Source organism: Cyprinodon variegatus, unplaced genomic scaffold (assembly GCF_000732505.1).
Source record: "Cyprinodon variegatus isolate N-32 unplaced genomic scaffold, C_variegatus-1.0 Scaffold367, whole genome shotgun sequence".
In the NCBI taxonomy this organism is placed as follows: domain Eukaryota; kingdom Metazoa; phylum Chordata; class Actinopteri; order Cyprinodontiformes; family Cyprinodontidae; genus Cyprinodon; species Cyprinodon variegatus.
This window is the reverse complement of record NW_015150820.1, coordinates 704,149-725,324: the sequence shown is the minus strand read 5'-3', so window position 1 is coordinate 725,324 and position 21,176 is coordinate 704,149. Positions and strand designations below refer to the sequence as shown.

Below are 21,176 nucleotides of genomic sequence, written 5' to 3'. Positions count from 1 at the left end.
CTGCTACACACTCATAAATTATTTGGTTTTTAGAGAGTGGGTTACTATGACATGGTACAGGCCAATAAGACTACTGGTCTGCTGTTGGTCAAATTTCACCCTCTGCAAATAACAAGAAAAGTAAAAAAAACATCTTTGTTTCCTTCTTTTCTTCCACATACACATAACTACACTTTCCCTCATCTTTTTTTGGTTGTAAACTTGCTGCCGTAACTCACCGCCAAGCTGTTAAAACTGCCAGCTCCGCTTTCAAGCCACCCTCCCATGGTAGCCATTAATTCTGCAACAGCATTGTAATGGGCTAACAAGTCAATCACTCAAGCCTACATTGCTTTACACTGTGTCACCTTAATGACATGTTTGTCAAAATCTGTCACCAGGAGAGTGCTGCTGGATACCTTCAGACAACACACTGGCAGTTTGTGTGTGTGTCCGTGTTTCGGTGTGTGTGGATTTGTCCCCACTGCTTTAAAGAAAAGTCTATCTCTCTTTGTCAATGGGCAGCTATGCCAGTATAACTTAACTGTATTTTCTTTCAGGAATGAATAGAAAGGTATGAAAGACCATTAACGTAAATGATGGTGTTTTCATGAAGGAGAGGTTGTTTCATTGGGGGTGTTTCCATTTGACTTGCTTCTTTAAGGGGTCATCCCCACCAGGAGATCAGCCTCCCTCAGCCTTGTCATCATTACTACAGGAGGAGACTGAGGTTAATGAAAGAGAGACCCTGGTAAAAACAAGCTCCCTTTAAATCAGAGGCCCAATGGACCACTTAGTGGTCTGAGCCAGACTGACCTTAACCCCTGTGGCCCTCTACTTTTCTTTCTAACCAACTTCGGCAGATATCTGATTTTAAACAGCAATTGCTTATTTTTTCCGATGCAATTTACACACTTGAGAATATGAGTCCTTTCAGCTGTTCCTATGCTTAGGGATTACTGTTTTTACAACAGATGTCCTCCCTGACGCAACTTAATTCTAATTTGGTTCTCATGTATGAAAGACAGTGACTTACCCTGCAATACCACAGATAAATAAATAAAAAATAAATACTTTTAAGTATTATAAAAAAACACTAATTAGCATAAATAGGAATAAGCTAAAAATGTTCTACAAAAATAGTATTTCCAATTAAATTTTTGAACATTTTAAAACATTAACCTTCAAACTTAGCGTTTTTCGTTGGAATTTCCACAAAAGACTGTAAAGCTGTCTGTATACCAGATTCTTTCATCTGAACGTTTTTTTTTCAAGCTCACATTGTCGCTGGTTCTCTCATTAATACTCACTCTTGCATTAACCAATGAGAGTTAGGGCGTAAGACCAAGGTAGGTTTGCAGTTGTGTCCAATTCTATTAATCTTTTTTGTTCAGATTTCAAGAATGTTAAACTTTCCCTCTTTATTTTTTACAGGCCAGATAGTTTTTACTGATGGAAGGAAGACGGGTTTGGAATCATTCTGCATGCATTCTGAGTAGCAAAGACACAGCTGATACAGCATATCCAATATATTTAGGTTTATCCTACAAAAATAAAATACACAAACCATTGGACTAGACTAATAAACATGACTCAATTTAAAATCATAGTTGCCTTTTCAAATTATTTTTTTAAATGATTATAAAACAATGGATTACCTTCTTTTCCTTTTTATGAATGTTGGGTTTATCCCTCAAATTCCCCCCAAAATATACTACGATTTACATCCCTGTGAAAAAGCTCAACAGCATAAATAGCCTACTGAAGGAAATAAAGAGAAACAGAGTATGAAAGTTCAATAACCAGCTAATATAGAGATAATTCCTGTATGTTTGTCCATGTTATACACCATGAGTAATATAAACACAATAGCTCCTGCATAATGTTTTCCTTTTTTACAATACAATATAAAATAGTTGTAGTAATCCTGAATTGTGCTTCATAGCACGCCTCTAATAGTTGAGCAACCATCTGTGTAAAAACAAATGCATGCAGACGTGCAAGTAGCCAAAAGTAGATTGTATTTGTTAACAGGGTGGCATTTGACTATCAAGTTGTTCACTGGCTTTCAGTGTTTTACTTCTTCCTCACATGGATTGCTGGTTCTCCCCCTGGTTCTAGTAAGTAAAAGCCCTGTCTGTACATAAATGACTACATTTTAAATAGCTTTTGTCATTAATGCTTTATTAATTGCCGGAGGCAACACTACCCTACGCAGGGTGTGCTAGAAATATATGACACTTTGAGGTCAGTGCATATCCCTGCTGTGTGTTATGCAGTGGGCAAAATCAGCAGGGTTCTGTGTTTTTTAGTGAGTGCTGTGAGTATCTGTACAGAGAGAGGGCTTTGTGTTTCTTTCAGATATTTTCTGTCTTTGTTCAAGGGAAATATACCTCTGAAAGATTTTCATGTTTTTGCATGAGGTAAATCAAACATGCATAAGTTATGTGCATACATACACTTTAGTTTTTTGTTTTTGTTTGTTCAGATAAGCCATTAATGATTAATGGCAACCTCTTTATTTTTTTACAGGCCAGATAGTTCTTACTGAGGAAGGAAGACGGGTTTGGAATCATTCTGTATGCATTCTGAGCAGCAAAGACACAGCTGATACAGCATATCCAATATATTTAGGTTTATCCTACAAAAATAAAATACACAAACCATTGGACTAGACTAATAAACATGACTACACAATGGAATACATAGGAATTCAATACACCTTGGCAGTAGGCTACAATACACCTTGTATCTCAATATTTCTCACTTTTACATCCGACGTGTCTCTTTGACAGTTTCTCCAAGACCGTGTGATGGCAGAGAATGTGCGATCAGGATGGTCGAATTTGTTATTGTTGACACTGAGGAAGAACGTAGTGAAGGGTTCCTGGAAAAAAAGAAAATCAGACAACAAATCAATAAAAGCTCAAATTGAAAATGATTGTTTTTCCACTCTCTTAACATGCTGACTAAAAGTGCTAATACCATAAGATTTTATTTGAAAATCAAAAAAATATACATTATTTTAGCAGAAAGGGTTGTATATTTATTGAAAATCTAGCACTTTTATTTTCTCCAGAGGAAAAGAAAGAAACAGCTGTAGAATAATAAATTGCACAAGCCTTGAGAAAAACAAGGTTGCCTTTATTTAGTTAATTATAATAAGAAAAGGTGATTTTTTTTAAAGAGTATAATTAAAGACTATTAGCTCTTGGAGAGAACGGATCAGGCACCATATAATGGACACTAGCTTATTTCAGGGGATCCACCCCAGGTCATCTAACCATGAGCAGAGGATATTCACAGTACACCTTACCATAAGATTTAAGCTTTTATTTTAAATTAATGTTTTAACTGATTCAAAGAAGCCCTGTAGGTTATAATAGCCTGTTTTATAGGAACTATACTGGAGGTGTGACGCCTCCTGCTCCTCTTCCACAGTAAATGAGGACAGTGCTCAGTAACCTTGATGGACATGTCTCCAGCGCTCACTGGTAGCCTGAAACACATAAACCTGTCACAGCAGCCCCTGTAAATCATTACCCAGCCACTCTTTATTTAGTTCACATATGCCGGTTTATTGGCCTGTGAAATGTGTTTTCTTGAGCACCATTGGTCTAACTCAGCCCCAATCAAATTGAAATGTTGAGCTGCATCCTGTGCAGAAGCTGACAGACCTCAAAGTAACAACATCATCAAGTCTGACAAGTGACAATCAGCCCTTGAAGACAAAAAAATGAAACGAGAAGCTTTCTTAGGTCTTGGTTTGACTTCATTACTATTCATATACTTGACTAATACTTGTCTCGGAAAAATAACAGAAATGGAGAGGGTTAAAGGAATGATGGTACAGTACTCACAATTCTGACAAGCCAATGCAGAGTTGCAGCAGCAGTGGAGTAGTGGGAATTGTAATGACACGGAGGTGACTGGTCATCTTCTCCTGTCTCATAGCGTTCAGAGAAAAATGCTGCACGCTTTGGATTCAATGCACCAACAGGCTGAAAAAAACAAAAAAGAGAACAGCTTAGTTTATATGAACACATTTTCTGTGGTTTTAACTTAATCTGATTACGTCTGCATCCTCTAGTAAGTTAGGTGTTAGGTAAACACACATGGTTTTCACATCTCATTGATTTCTTCATAGTTTGGAGATTCTAAACCTGATTTGTATTTTTTAATTTTTGTCACAAACACTAAGCCATGAAGGTCAATAACAATTCTGATCTCAAATAGATTTCTTTTGGACAAATATATTGATGGTCCAATATTATATATTTAGATTCTAATTTACATATCATCTTTTAAAAAAATAGCATTTTTGTTGACTAAACACATTTTTTCCATTAAAAAAAATCTTTGTGTTTTTTTTTTTTTTTTTTTTTTTATAAAATAGTTTTTACTTAAAAAAATAAGGTCGGTCCATGTATACTGTATCTGCCTCATACAAACTTGATATTATTATAATGATAGTGTTTATTTTATGGTAAAATAATATATTATAAACCATGCAGGTAAATGTCAGAAGTAGTAGCTCATCCTTACTGTTTTTTTTATTCAACCCTAAAATTACTTAAACTCGCTCCAAGGGACGGACAAAAAAATCTGCCAACATGTGAAGAGCAAAATATGTGCCCCTTTCCTTTGCATACCATAACTCCCTTCAAATTCCATAATAGGGACATAGTCATGACAAGAATGCTTGTTTAGGTATTTGGTGAGAAATCACCTTTCTGGGTCAGTAAATCCTAAGACAAAACATAGTGTCATGAATGAGTATTGTAAACATTTTTTTGGAATGTAAAATTATTTACATATAGAAATATCAATTCAAACATTGTGCCTCAGTATAAATAAGAAACTATATGCTGTGTGGAAAATTGTAGTTCACAGATGCCATCCATTGAGTCTGAGTAAGCTTAAGCTACTTCACAAAGAATAAGCAATAATGTTTGCCTCTGCAGCTGTTTTGCAGCTGTTCTACATAGTGTTGCATTGTGGGCGGTAGTGAGAGGTTTAATACAGGGCTATACATATTATTTACATCACAGTTATGGACTACCATTCTTAGTTCAATACATCCCATAATGTACTGATGTTTGTACCTGGGGCCTGATAGAATGAGAAACAAGTTTATTTTTTATGTTCTTTGAGGAAGCAGCTGCCACATTTTTAGAAGAAAAGTCACAATTAGTACATTTGTACAAAAACAGTGCAAACCAAAAGGGAAGCATGAGGACATTAAACTGGATTATGAGAAGCAACCAAATTTAATTAAAAGTACAGCAACTGTTTTGTATCTGTGATGAAATGTTTTTGTTTTAGAAGGTAGAACATTCATTTCAGCTATATAGCTTTAAAGAAATTCAGGTGAAATGTATGGTGCATAATTATTTCTTCCACGTTACTTGCAACAAAAGCTAATATTTGATGTAAACATTAGGGCAAATACAAAGTGTCAAAATCAAATAAACTGATACTGACTTCCTAGGCCACCATCCTGCTGTGTGGATCATTATGGGGTTTGATGATCTTTGGCCTTAACCAGGTGTTTGGTTCATCCCTTAGTGCTAGTCTGGGCAACATTGTTTTTTTGTTTTTTTTAATGAACTTTATTGATCCCAAACTGAAGAAATTTACCTCTGCAATTAATACATCCCCTTCGGGAGAAGTGGGTTGCCATCGTGTGGCGCCCGGGGAGCAGTATGGGGTTAAGGGTCTTGCTCAGGAACCCAGAGTGGAGGCTGTGAGGATTAAACCGGGTACTTGCAACCTTCTCAGAGCACAAGCGCACCGCTATAACTACTAGGCCAACTTTCCACTTTATTTATTTTTTTTTATTAATTAATTTCAAACCTAGCATCAAGCTAGGTTTGAAATTAATTAATAAAAAAACAGCCAGGCTTCTTAAAATTTGAGAATAGGTTGAGATATTTTCAGGAACATGATTTCTAAAAATTCACTTTTGCAGATAAACAAATAATTTTTAAAGCAGAAATTGAACTTATCTTTCCTGCTATCTTTTCCTGTCAAACTGCATTACCCTCCTGGTCCTTAAAAAAGTTTTTTCCTGGCTTACTGTATGTCAAATTATTAAAAAGGTATAACAACAAAAGGCCAGAAAATGACATAAGCAGTCACCCTGGTTGAAGTTTTTGTCTAATCAAAGCAGATCAGACCTGATTTATTTCCAAATATTTTCTAGCCAAGCATTCTGAAGCAAAGCTTGAAAGGGTAGAAACAGGACCTCTACCCTTTTGTTAAGATTGCTTTTATCTGTGCAGTGCTGATATGAGCTCATAGGTCCAAAGTTACACAATAAAATACGGACATTTGGGTTTCCAAGAGATGAATACATACTAGTACTTAAATGCTTAATAACAGCTATATTACTGTAAATGTTACTAAAACATAATTATATATAGATGAGAACATCCAACCCTGGATGACTGAGAATCTTCACCAGCAACTTCAGTATTGTTATGATGCTATCATTCTGATGTTTTTCTCTTTAATTTTCATGTGCTCTCAATGTAATAAAATGACTCCCATTACACATATGTAGTGCTTTTCCTGTTTTCTCAATCAAAGCATCATTTATATGAAACCTAGACACATATTGGCAGTCAATATTAATATACTCAGTGCCACTGCATCAATACACATCGGGAGACAGTCTGCTGATGTAATCAATGACAGATTTTCTGGCTTGAAGCTTCAATAGCAGTCTTAAAACAAAAGGGAAAAAAAACAATCCTTTAACTACAAATGCTTTCAAATAATGCTGTAAAACTAAAGTAATTGTCTAAACATAATAAAATTCTGTTATTACGTAGTCTTTATCCAGAAGTTGATGTCATGTTCTGATAGATCACCTCTACAGTCACATCTTAGTGACACTCTTAAGCTTTAAGTAAAAAAAAAAAAAGTAATAAATAACAAAAATACAATTTTGATCTTACTTTCAGTTTAATAGCATACCACATCAGTATTACTACAAATGAGTAGAGTAAAGGAGACGTTTATTGAGATCTACATAGATTTATGGGGTGGTAATAACCTTGCATGTGAAGTCTTGGCCCAGATGGATTGGGGTGTGAACCACAGGACGTCACACACTCCATCAAACCACTGCTAGTTTGACAAAAATAAAAATCAATGAATTACGTTTGGAAAAAGGGTCTGTAAAATGTGGGAAAGAGGACTGAAAGTTCCCTGTACCAGTACTAAGCTTGCTAAGTGGCTTATTTGATATTTATTTTTTAGAAGCATTTTATGGAACATGTAGAGCAAAAAAAGGCCATGTTGTGAATGGATGCGTATTAGTAGGGTTTGTAAAAAATATTTGTGTGTGGAGCAGAAACAAAGACCTTTTCATTCTATATTTCAGTGCTTGTTTTTTTGCAAGGAATGACAGAAAGCAACCAAAGCCCTGACTGATGGGGCCTGCACTATTGTTTTTGGCATGTGATGGTGTTAAGCATAGATAAGCATACATTTTTTTCTTTTTTAGAAATGTATTTAATTATTTATTTATTTGGTTTAATTTATTGGGTATTCTATGGTCAATATGTGTAGAATATATCAATACAAATAAATTTTCTACCTACCTGTTAGCGTTTATAAATAGTAGAACATTGCCTATGTACTTAATTGTACTACCAATATCTATTTCTACAGTAGTTACCTCTTTCAGAGCTATTAAAGAAATTAATAATTATAATGAATAATTAAAGAACTGTAATATTTTGTAAGTTTTTATTGAAAAATATCTTTACAATAACTAAAACATTGTTTGATGAGCGGACGGACACCAAAGTAGTTCAGTGTTTATGCATTTAAACCTGTACATTTTCCCCTGAATATATTTTGGAATACATTTCCAAGATGGATTTTGTGGCTACTCAGAAGCAACTGGCATCCAGCTCAAATCAGACACCAATGGCCACTCAACTAAATAAATAATTAAAAAAAATAAAATAAAATAAAAACTTTTCAAGGATAAGCTTGTGCTGCAAGAACAAGCCAAAGAGTGTTGCAGTTCTATCTTTTGGCCACAGGTGGCAGAATGATCACAAAACTCCATAATGTCTCTTTAAATATATAGGATATTTTATATTTTATATACACTTTTTCATACAGAAATAGCCCATGGCAATAGGCTGGACCTTATGGGAAAATAAAAATGTCAAAGTCCGACGTGTGTTTTAAAATCATACTTAAATTGATTTGAGTTCTGGTGATTACCTTACAAGCAAGATGAATTGTTGCAGTTTTGTGAATTCAAAAACTCATGAAAATACATATTGGTAGAAGCCAGCAAATACGTTTGGCGTCCTTACAAAAATGTTTAGGACCAATGAAATGCAGTGTATACATCAAAAATTCCCCACTTTTCTTGAGAGGCCCTTGGCTGGTCCCTTACAATTCATTTTTAAACATCAATCTTTGTACTAAAATATTCATTGTCATGATTTGTGGACATCCTGTAATTCAGTGAAAGGTTGGAGCCAAAGTAGAAAAATATGCATGCCCAGGAGAAGGAGGGGTCACTCCAGTGGCTGGAAGTTGGAGGCGATTCTGCTGGGAGTTGCAGGGCTGCTATTCGGCTGGCGTTTGACTGAGTAGGGCCATTTTGAATGGCTGCTACTGTATAGGGTGACCATATTTTCATTTTGAAAAACCAGGACACCTTGGAGCGGGGGGGCGGCGGCGGGGGATCTCTGTTCCCATGCATACAGTAGGCCTAGGTAATCCTACAATAACATGATATTAACAGTTGATTTATTAAAAATGCTTTTCAGTAAAAGTCAACAGCAATTACTCCAATAACAAATGATAATTTTATTCAAAATGTATTTATTAAAAATGCTTAACAATTCCTGTAATGAATGAATAGCACAATGAAAGAAATAATGTCTCATCTAAACATCCCTCACTTAACAATAAAAGTTAACAATAACTCTCAATCCCAATATGATGGCCTCAGCAATGAACAAAATAATGTCTGTTCTGTAGGTTATTGGAAAAAATAAACAAATGCGCTAATTGACAAAAAATACCTCTTTTGTAGCAAAAATAACTCAAAATGTACCAAAAACGAACAAACATATCAATAGAATATCTTGACTTTCGGAGTCCAGGTGGCTTTTCAGATCCCTTGCACCTCCATTGGACACCGAGACATATGTGCCTGCTTTGCACACTGTGCACAAGGCCTCCCATTTGTCTCGATCCGGTCTGAAAGCGGGGAAACTCTTTTGTAAATCGTTGGTAAACATACATTTGTGCCTTTGCATGTTGTTGGCGTACTGACAGCCACGCTATCTATATTCTGATTAAGAACAGGGCTGCCCGCACTGGCGCGGCTCAGGGGTGATGTCACACGCAGCGTCGTGCGCAGTGCCCTAGCGTCTGTAAATTTAATGGTCCAATGAAGGTAATTTAAAAAAAACAGGACATTTCCTCACTTTCTAAAAAAAACCCGGGACGCCCAGGACAGCACGTGAAATACGAACATGTCCTGGGAAATACGGACGTTTGGTCACCCTACTACTGTACATCACCAGTATATCACCTGTATATCAACAAGAGGCAGAAAGCAATCAAGTTTCTGATAAATTAGGGTATGCTAACTGTAAGTCCACTAACACAAGTCACAATGTGGTTTGTGGCACAATATCAGCATACATTTGTCCACTATAGCTGTGTTTCCATTACAACTGTTCACAAAGCTGACAATATTCTGCTGAATTCAAAAATGCAAAGTTAAGCAGCTGCAGTATTTTCAATTAATAACTCAAAAAATTGCATGTAAATATGATTATTAACGAGATAACTCTGAAAAACACATGGCAGCAGTGGATGTAAACAAATGAGATATATCCATATTTCAGCCATCAATCATTTGCTAAATACTTTCTGTCTTCTTTGTCTTTTTACAAGGAAGTGAGGTCCAGCTGCAGATCACGTGACTTATGTGATGCGGAGAAAATACTTTCTATTGCAGTTTTACAAAATATAACAATTTAAATACAATAAAAAAATATTAAATAATAAGTAAAGATTTTTCATTGAAAAGCATTTGTTTTTTGTTTTTTTATTAGGGTATTTCAATTCAGTGAATTTATTTTCATAATAACAAATTCCGCAATTTGATTGTTATTGGAAACATACCTTATGTGAGGATGACGATCCAAAGAGCAGTAGCAACTGACTGGAGGCAGTTAAGGACGGTATTTGGACTTTTCTTTAAGTAGTAGAAGGTAATGGCAAACTTATGTCTGACCTGATGATGAACGTTAAATTAAGGAGTAGCCTACTCTGCATTTTCTGCAGGCGCGCCACTGTTAACTTATACTTCAGTTCACATGGTAAAAAAGGATTTGAGCTCTGCCTGTAAAATAAAATGTTACTGAATACACATGTATCAGACTTCTTTCTTTTTGGCAGCCTGCATGACATTGAAAAAATGGGAGCCTGATCTGGAGCGTAACATAGCCGCCTGTCCCACAACTATTAATGTATTGGATAACTTTATATATATTGCACAATGGTGAGATCACTTTATTATTATTTTTTTGTGAAATGTGGCAGATTCAGACCTAAAATATTTAATGACTGAAAGAGAAATGCTAGAATGAGCTACACCGTGGGTGTCTGTGGGTGTGTAATGAGAGAATGTTTGTGAACAAGGACAATTTTATAGCAAATTGGTTTCAAAAGTTATGCTGGTATCAGGTAACTTTTATGGGCTGCACTCATGGCATATTACGGAGAGTGATCGGTGACTTTTCCGTTTGGTTCTTTGAATGTATACTTTGCAGAAAACTATTCAAATATTTGTGTCTGTTTTAATAGAGTTTCATGCTTTTCATATGCGGTTGAGATTTGGGTGGATTTTGCTGAAGTGTGCAGCTTTTGTATTGTGTTTGGGCTGTAAACAGTCGCATCAAGCCCAAATAATGGTCTTCTAAGCTCTCTATATTTAAGTAAGTGAAACTAAACCTTTTGGTCAGCTGTGTCCTTCTGAGCGGAAATAATGCCAGGTGGGAACAGGTAACCAAAAGGTTTAGTTGTGCTTAACAAATGCAGTAAGACAGGTCTGACCCAGATATCAAGTTTTTAATGTTATAAAAAATGAAATAAGACATTTATTAGGAAATCTATTAAGTCTAACATATTTCCCACAATGCTGACGCATACAGATATAACATAAAGGTTCATTCTTTATGTGCAGCCATTAGTATCCTCTTTTAGAGAACAAACTGAAGCGTTGAATAATTAGGAATCCAAATAATTGTTTCTCAGATGGTTTAGGTATTACTTTTACTCAGAAACCTGTCAAACTGATGATGATTCAGACCTCTGGCTGGAATGAAATTAGCATTTCCAACAACCACCTCCATGATGTGTCATTTCTAACGACCTAAACACAATACCTCTGGGTGCAAAATACACTAAAATGTCCAGCAAGCATCTTGCACATAAAGGAATTGCACTTTCTCACTGAAATTTGTCATGCCCCCTTCTATTTTCCTGACCATTAATGGCATAAAGTACCAGCTGCAGCTGGCCTAAGAGCACTTCTTCCATATTATTATTGTTATTTATTTGACATGCTCCAATTGAATAAAACATAATTACATTAAAAAATGTGATTCCATCTGATGAACTAATAAGAGAGCTGAACATTTCCTTTGCAGTTACAGTATGGTGTCCAACATACCGTAGGCACCAGCTCAAGAGACTAAAGTGTCCTTTACTCCACACATTAATATGACCAGTTGAGTCTCATCTCTTGCCACAGAAAATGCAACAAATTACCGGACTTTAAGTTTCAGTTAGCCATCAAAGTCAACAGTTCTGATATCCTCAATGTCGAAGTATCGTTCTTGAATGATTCACCAAACTCCCATCAATCTACAGCTTTGATTCTGATGCTGTTTTGTTGTAATTAGGAAGCTAACTTTTACAACTGCTTCACTAACCTCTAAGCTTGGACAGGAATTCATAACTTTTATCTCTTCTTAGTTGCTCTTGCTAGCTATTGTATTTTTCACACCGATGTGACTCATAATGATATCTAATTGTGTAAAAGGATTTTTTCCCCCGTTTTCTTTTAAACATTACAAATGTTTTGTTCTAAAATTTCTTCCAACCATGGAGAAATGTATTATAAAATTCAATTTATTCTGTGTCTCAAACTCTCTGTGTTTCAGGATTTGTTGACAGAAGCTAACACGGCGATATGTCTCGCATCTGAATTCTATGTATGGAATTGACAATAGAAAATGCATTTTCCACCTTGCTATGTATTATGCCAAACTGTTGCTACAGAACATGGGAACGTTCTTTAGTATGGGTGTGGATGCAGTGCCTTCCGGCAGACACTCCCTTGTGTTTTTTCATGACTTTTGAGACTTACTTTTACATGCTTAGCAGTTTTTTAATCATTCAAATTTGGCTGGGTGAATAATAACACATGTTTTTGTGGGTTGATAAACTAAGAACACACATTTATACTTTACATGGACTTTAAGCACCAAATTAACACCAAGCACAAATGTTTGCCATGTAACTCCATATTATGATATGGGATATGGGGCATTTCTAAACTCTTTATCTATTTTTCTCCTTTTGGTGATTAAATTTTGTCCATTGTGGTTGTTGGAGCAACAGAACAGAGTAGAGTGCATCATTTACATAAACAAAATAAACTTCATTACTGCCATGTGCTTTTCAGGTTGTCTTAGGCTACATCACACTGCAGACCTTAATGCTTAATTAGGATTTTTTTGTGAAATCCGAATCTTTTGCTTGGTTGTTCACATTTCCAAATAAATGCGACTTGCATGCTATCTCCTGTGTGAACTGCATTCATACAGTTTAACTATCCCGCATACAGCATAGAGGACGCATTTAGAGTGCTCTGTGTTTACGGACCTAAACATGGGTGCTATTGCTGGAGCGCATCTTCATTTCTTTCCCAATCTCAGCCAGTGCATTAACAACACAGTCTTTTCAAGAGGCTTGAAAAGTCTGCTTTCCGTATTATCCACCATAGTTATTGTTTTTTCCCCCCTTCTGCATAGCGAGCAGTAATGACATTCAGGTCGGATGAATGCGACCTGGCCGTTCTGACACAGGTCTCATTTGAAAAAATCAAATTCATGTTGTTCAGACTGTCATGAAAAGATTAGATACAGGTCGCATATGGGGAAAAAACCCCGGATTTGGGTCATTTCACGCTGCTGTGTGAACGCTGCCTGAGTCATGTTACATATTTTCTACTATGACTAAAAAAGTATGCCCCTAGTGAATACTTTAAGAATAGCATGCTATTGAAAAGGTTAAATAATGCCTTTTAGGATTTTCTTTTTTCTATTTAAATTCTTCCTGCTGGCTGGATCCAATGTCCTCTCTTCATATTTCTGCACCTCTGCTCTACACCTTCAATACATCACGGATTTTCAACATATATAATGTATAACACATTATACAGCATAATGCCACTAAATATTTTATAGTTTATAAAGTTAACTTGTTATTGCCTTAGATGAATAGTTTAAACAAGGAGAGCTATACTGTAAATAACTCATACGGGAAAAAAATGCATGATTAGGATTTGATGTGAAATAAAAACCTAATTTATAGAGTAGGATAGGCATGTCAGAGGCACTTAAGTGCTTTTAGTCCTGTCATATTCACCATCTGTTGATAAGTTCAATACAGCTTCTATTGGCTCACTGCAACAAAGAAATATCACCTTGTTACTTTTCTCTGCACCACATATCACACTGATCATAGATATAAGACAATGAGAACAACTGCATTAGACAGTTCCACACTTACTTTATCTGAGTTCATTTCTTGTATAACACCTGACCCACTGAAACACATCAACAGAACGAAGCAAAGTATGATCAAACTTTGACTGGCTTCAGATCTAATCACAATCATTGGTGGTGTTACTCTCCAAAGCTGCTGGAAGCGTACGTAGCTGTTGGTGAGTGAACGGAAAAGAGTGTCTCCTTTTGTTTGCTGATATCCAAGCCACCTCGCAAAGTGTGGCGTATTGAATTTTATATTTCAAAACAAATTACATTACTGTATGTTGCTACAGTGCTCTGTCAGGGCAAGTCACAGTCATTTTTGCTTCCGTTGTCAGAAGCAGTACTGCATGGAGCTCCAGTCTAATGTAATCAAGCTGCTCCAAATCAAGATAAAGCAGATGTACTCACAAACAGCCTGGCTGGAATGAAAGGGAGAATGAATAAGGATCTGAAAGAAAGTGCATAAAGGGCACATTTTCGAAGCCAATGCAAGCGTCCTTTCAGGTTGCCAAGATTTAAAAAAAAAGTACAATTTAAGTTAAAATGAACTGTAGTGCAGTGCATGCAGTTATGTCAATTTTCAGCCCTTTTAAAATATAGATTTTGAAAATTCTGTTTTATATTATATACACAGCATGAGAGGGTGAGAAAACGCAGGGCTTAACCACATCTGCTTATTTCGCTTTCTTTTGCAATTAAATCTTCATCGCACCATTTAACAACTATGAGGAAACTTCCCTTCATTTATTATAGACTTGTCACTCCATCAAAAAATAATCATTAGAATCTAATGAATCACTTTACTGCGTAAATACAGCTGACATCCAAATATGCAGAAGTTTGGCCTCGAGGCACTGCAATGAAGTGTTCAATAGCACTGCTTACAGTTCACTGAATGCTCAACCAGCAGGTAAATGTGGGTGCGTACAGGTTTGGGAGGAAAATATTTGGTGCATCAGACGTTGAGCAGTTTAAACAATAGTGTCTATCTTGGGACAGTCAAAGACACAAGTGACAAGCAGCTTTCATAATATGACTATCTGTGGGAAAATGAGCCTTGCACTCATAGATTGAGGTTTAATTTTAAAAGAGGAGTGTTGTTCTCAGTAGAGCACATATTGCATAGGTAAATCCAATGAATCAAATAAGTAAGAAAACATCTTTTGAATGCATTATCATTAGAATGGGCCTGTTGATTTAAACGTTTCAAAACTGCAGTACAAAAACCAGCAGATAACAGCCAAAAACACTTATTTCATAAAAAAAACATGTAACAATGAATATACTGCAGGAAAAAGACCAAAATCTGTACATTTCGTATGATGATCAAAAACCTCAAAATATTACAAACTGTTAATGAACCTATAATACTTAATTTAATGTTTGTGGTGTTTTAGTAGAAGCATTAAAATAAAATCTTGATTTAAATCACTTGAAATTTGAAATAAAAAATTTGTTGAAACTAAATATTTTAATGGATTATAATTTTATGCGCAACTCATATATTTCACGAGATTCTCAAATTTATTGTAAGATACAATTATCTGTATCACAGAAAAAAGGGATGCACAGGTTAGCTATTTATACTAAGTGAAACAAAGATTTAAAAAGTAACACTAGAACACAAGAAAGGACACACGTCATTGTTTACTTACAGAATAACAATATACTGGAAATCTACTGTACATGAAGAAGACACCTAACTTTACAGCTCTCCAGTGACTGTAACACTACCACTAATCCATACTGGTACAGAGGGGCAGACCAAGAGGAGAGGACATTCTAGACCTCTGTCCCTCCATGCAATAATATCATTGAACTTTTGAAAAAATAAGCTCCAGGGTTTCAAGGACAACTGTCAGGAGACATGGGCTGTGAACTCATGCTAATGAAGGCAGCTCAGGCCTGTAAACAGCATGGGAGGATGTCACTGGAATACATTACAATAAATAACTGTCTCCCCAGGGCAGTTGGGTTGCATGAAGCTCAGCTCTGCTCAACCACCCCAAAACACACATGCATAGACAGACAAACACTGCCGCATCCTCAGTCCACCTGGGTACCCAACAGGTAAAGCTGAACATTGCTGACTGTTGCGAGAGTTAACAACTCAGTGGTACAGTAGCTTAAGGTGCTCTGGGTTGGTAAAATTGAAATCATTCCATTGTACATTTTGTTTCACATTTAGTTATTTCCATTGAACATTTGCATTCGTAACTGATGGAAACTGTTAAGAAGCGAGACTGGAAAGTTTGGCTCCAAGTTGGGCCATTGGTGCTGCAAGGGAAACAAGAGAGAAAAAGGCAGCGCTGAAGTGAGTGAGAGTGCTTAGACAGGAATGCAACTGTTTTCAGGTCAGTGAACAGCCGTGTGCAATTGCACGATGTAGAGAGAGAAGAGGGGGGTGGAAAACCAGTAAACCAGGCCATGGTTTGTGGTGCAGCGATCTCCTGCCTTCTCCCATTCAGTCCAAAAACATTTAGTTATCAGTGCCGCAGGACATTATGTCTGAACCGTATGATTAAAAGGCTCACAACCAGTCATTTTATTGCACGGTTTTATATGTTTTGGAATTGCTACAATACTGTTTTTATAACCTGCTTCTATAAGTTAAACAAGTTAAAAAAATTAGGTTGTTCCAGCACAACAATTATTTACATTGCAAGGCTAATAAATGCATATATTTAAAATTAGATAATTGTCGGAGCTTTAGTGAAGTAATTACTTGTGTAGCTGTCTATCTAGCCACCTAGATAGCTAGCTGTTTCAGGCCTTGTGAGTCTTGTAAGATATTTAAATGTCATGGAATTCGAATATTGCTGTGACTCAGGAGTTTCTTTAATAAATTGTTGTTAGATGCTGATTGCTGTGGGTACCTTCTATAGAGGTATGTCTTATATCAAATCTGGAGAAGCCCCCTGACTAGCAGTGATGGTCTTCAATCTATGAATAATTCTTTGACAAATCATTTCCAGAGTTTCTAGAGGAAATAGAACAATCATTCTGTATCATTTCCTCCTTATTTTCCATCTTCTATGAATAATATAAAGTTGCAAAGGCAAATAAGTCTTCATACCTTGGAGAGATCTCTGAAGTTCCCGGGAAGGGTCAAGTCCAGCTCCTCGGAGTCATAGTTGGTAAGTACCCAGGGAAAGATTGGGTACTGGTTCAGGTCATTATATGTCCTCCCTAGACAAATGTGGCAGACAGAAATGTGTGAGTGATGACAGACTAAAAGAAAACAGCAGGTGGAATAGGGCAACACAGGATGCAGTATTAGAAACAGCCTGATGATAGAGCTGTTTATCTGACAGATTTCCCTCTTCACAACTATAAAGTATTCAGACTCCTTGAACTTTATAATATTTTGTTATGTAGTAATTCATTGCATGCAGTTAACTTTAAAATGTTAAATAACTACATGCCAGGAATGTGCAAGATTACATGGTTTTCAAATTCCTTTGTATAATGAAAATTAGAAAAATTTTGCATGCATTATTTCAACTCCTTTTACGTGGATTTTCTTTTTTTAAATACCTTCGGGACATTTGAGTTCAGAAGTCATTTAATATGTACCGTAAACAAATTCCTCTGTGTCTATTTCAATTTCATTGTAAATACAGCTTTTCTGTGAAGAACTCTTTGTTAAAGAACATGAGTATAAAAAAGCATGATAAAAACTATGGAACACATCTTGTAATCCATGATGAGATAAGGTTTAATGCTGAGTTTTATTTTGAAGTCTATACTAAGTGTTTAAAATCTCTCAGAAAATTGGTGAATCCATTATCCAAACATGGGTAGAAAAACATGGTATTTCGCTGAACCGGATAAAAGGCCTCCACATAAAGGGCTTTTAAAAGCATGTACCATTTCCCCTTTACATCTTAGAGCTATTTGCACTGGCATATAACATATGATTTAAATAAAATGCAATGAAAATGGTGTCTGCAGCGTGACAAAATGGTTTAAGGTTTGAGGAGTATAAGTAATTGTACCCTAAACCAGATAACATGAGAAAGTTTTCTTTGTTTTTCTTGACATGAACTGCTGAGTGTGAGTTGTCAATAAAAGGTGAGCGTCACAGGAGGCTTGTCTGCAAGTTGAATGTTTGTAATTATAGAACTATATATTCATACCACTAAATGTCTTTGATGTCCCTGCAGTTTTGAACTGCTGATTTGCAGGATTTCAGCTTCCCTTTTATCCAGTGTGAGGAAATAAGCTTTTCAGCAGGAAAAGATTTGTCAAGAACTCTTGGGAAAAATTAGAAGTAAATTCAGCATTGTCAATAGGGTTTTACTTTTCAATACACTTTAGACAGAAATCAAATGAAACAGGCATGTGAAATAGAAAATAATGACTGTGACTCAATGGTGAAAAGCAGTCATCTGATAACTAAAAAAGTTTTGAATTTGATTCTAAGCTTCCACCTACTGTAAGACACCAAACCCAGAGTTTCCCATTAATAATGCTTGTGTAAAAATGGGTGACTTCTTGTACCAGCATTTTCATTAGTCTTTGAGACTAGAGCAGCACAACATTAGAGCAGCAATTTAGCAAACTAGGCATTCTGTAATTAAAGAAATTAGGGCAAAGCACCAGAATGTGCTTCTTTTAGCGTTTTAGGATCTTACTCTGTAGACCCATTTTTCTATATTAAAATGGTTTAGCAAAATTTGACAGCTTCTTTTTACTATTATACATACAAGTTATTTGACAAGATCATTAACATCACTGGCTAAATTGTGACTTCAAGTATAAACCTTGTTTAACATATGTTGTCTTTAGGCAGGAATCCTTTATATATTATAAATCCAATATTAAAGAACTTTTGCAACTGATTTCTTTTGTCTCAACCTTATAATTTTCAGGAATCTTAATCAATGAGGAATAACATTCATTCTTCCATCAACATCACAAATAACAAGGCTAAAGCAAATTGTAGATCCAGATGAAAAAGTATGTGTTCATAATAGGTTTAGGGGACCACAATATTTTTATGTTGGTCCAGCTTGGTTAGGGTTTTTCCTCTAATAGCGGGTAAAATGTTTTGTTTTTTGCTTCTTTTTTTAACAATAGGGAAACAAGAAATCTTTAACAGAAAAATACAGCTGAAGATTTAGACTTCTAACAGATTGCATCCCCTACTTGAAAACGGTATTTCCCTAACTCACATGGCCATATTTTACAAAATACACTTTATTCATTTACATACACCTTTGTAAATGACAAAAAAACGATAGTATCAAACACATAAGAAATAATCAAGAGTTAATAGGTGCAATTTCAATTACAGCTGGTTATGAATTTATTTTTTACCTTTAGTAACTTAAGATTAACAACAAAATATATTGCATGAAGGTTAGATACAGATAAAAATAATTAAAACTCGCTTAATCCTTAGAAGTGATTCCAAAATTTTTATGGACTTTAAGCAAATCACAAAAATAAAATAAAAATTTGATTAGTTATATATTTTCACTATCCTATTAATGTAGAGCACTTAAATAAATACCAAACAAGTATATACAACAAAACATGACTAAATTATAAATTTCATCATTGGATGTTAGAGCAGATAGAGAAGCCGAACAAATCCTTTCATTGTTTACAATGTGAAGAATGATAAATAGATGAATGATTCTTTATTAAGAATAGGTATTTGCTCTTTTATGAAGTGCACAACACCTTTATAAGAGTTCAACGATTAACTGTAAAATATTAGTTAGCTGTGTTTTTGCAGCAAGTTGGCAAGAGGACCTAAATATGCCAGTTTTTTAAACGGCTGGTCAGTGAGTAGGTTACCTCAGAGTAGCAGATAAGGTCTGCAGGAAGCTATAGAACATAATTATCAAGGTTAATGGTACACACTGAAGAGGAAACAGCAGGCTGAGCACAGAAGATGGAGTCAGGCATTGGTGTGGTGAGACCAAGTGGTGCTGAGTCCTGAGTTAGGGTGGCAGGATGTTAATAACAGTGGAATAGTGTTTAATTAGAAGAAGTCTTTCTGTTCGCGCCTCTTCCCAGCACTTCACCCCCCGCCTGTCTTCCGCTCCACACTCTTCTGACATATCTGGCAGCTCAGGTCATTACGAGGGATTTTTAATGAATTTTGGGCATGTTTTTGTGCCTGCCTTACATCTAATTAGCTGACAATAATGTATCGACTCTCAAGCACCAGCTAAATATAAATATGCATGAATATGCAGCGACAGAGAGGATGACACCTCTCCGAGCAAAGTAGGGTGCAGTTGTTCTTGCCTTTCCTGTTAGTTGCAGTTCAGATCAGAGAGTCGACAACAGAACCTTTCAACTCTGCAGACACTCATGTACACTTTCACAAAACCAGGCACTAATTATCCAGGAAAATCCACTGCGCCTGCTTCTTGCTTCAAAAGGCAGATACTTATGAACAGTGAAGTTTGCTGTGTTTGGTATCGCCTAAAGCCACCATAGATTCTTAAACAAATCCGACAAACATGAGCACACTTAGTGTATGTTTCTAGTATCACTGACACATAAAATGTATTGATCCTGCTAGATAACTTTAAAGACTTGCTGTGGAAAGATTCACTCATATAACAGATTAAAACTTAAAACCATCTCAGGTCATTAGGTTTATATGGACAAGGAAGAAAACAAATCAGAAGCAATAAATCTTACTGATGGCTGCAAAAAGCCAAACACAACCCCGCATTCATTATTTCTATACTTTAAGCTACAGTACTTTACAGTTTCAACTAAAAGACATCACTTGGAAATTGTGTAACTGCTTTGGTTAGCACTTTACCAGCTATGGTGTTGAGAAACATCAGATACTCAAAGTTGGAGATCTCTCTTCTCTGCCAGCGCTGGGTCATGTTGGAAGATTTGAAAAGCTGCCGAGGGGTTGCCAGGGAGATACGCCTGAAAACATTCAAATGAGAAATGACATAAATTTCCTCACAGTTTTTTCTATAATATGGACATTTAAAAAAAAAACTCAAAAAAGATACAAGCTTAGGCAATGCTTTAATCAGGAGTACCTAATTTCAGTCCTTTAGGCTAAATCCAAATCAGATCAGTTTATTTAGATAACAGAAATATAAAACTTGTAATATCAAGGCACTTTGTCTAATCATATAGACAGATTGGTTTTCTGTCTAAGGAAACTCAGCTGATTGCATTTAATGTACATAATTCACTCTTCTTAAATGAGCATATCAAAGGCACTGTAGATAGTGGCTTGTATTGTGACAACTTTGCAGCAAACCGTCGTGCCAAGCATGCATTTAGCAGCCATAGAGAGGAAAATTATCCTTAAACACATAAAAAAAAGAACCAGGTTCAGTGTGAAAGGCCTACTGCCACAACCTGCTA

General features: G+C 35.9%; 1 protein-coding gene across 1 annotated transcript in view; it reads right to left on the bottom strand.

Annotated features, from left to right (window-relative positions):
* LOC107092093 (neurobeachin-like) overlaps positions 1–21,176 on the bottom strand; it is a 238,477-nt gene that overhangs the window by 26,411 nt on the left and 190,890 nt on the right. The window contains exons 43-46 of the mRNA XM_015386380.1: positions 20,608–20,723; positions 16,891–17,003; positions 3,840–3,980; positions 2,747–2,866 (exon numbers count right to left, since the gene is read on the bottom strand). Coding sequence (XP_015241866.1) covers positions 2,747–2,866; positions 3,840–3,980; positions 16,891–17,003; positions 20,608–20,723 — 490 coding nt within the window. The remainder of the gene's footprint in view (positions 1–2,746; positions 2,867–3,839; positions 3,981–16,890; positions 17,004–20,607; positions 20,724–21,176) is intronic.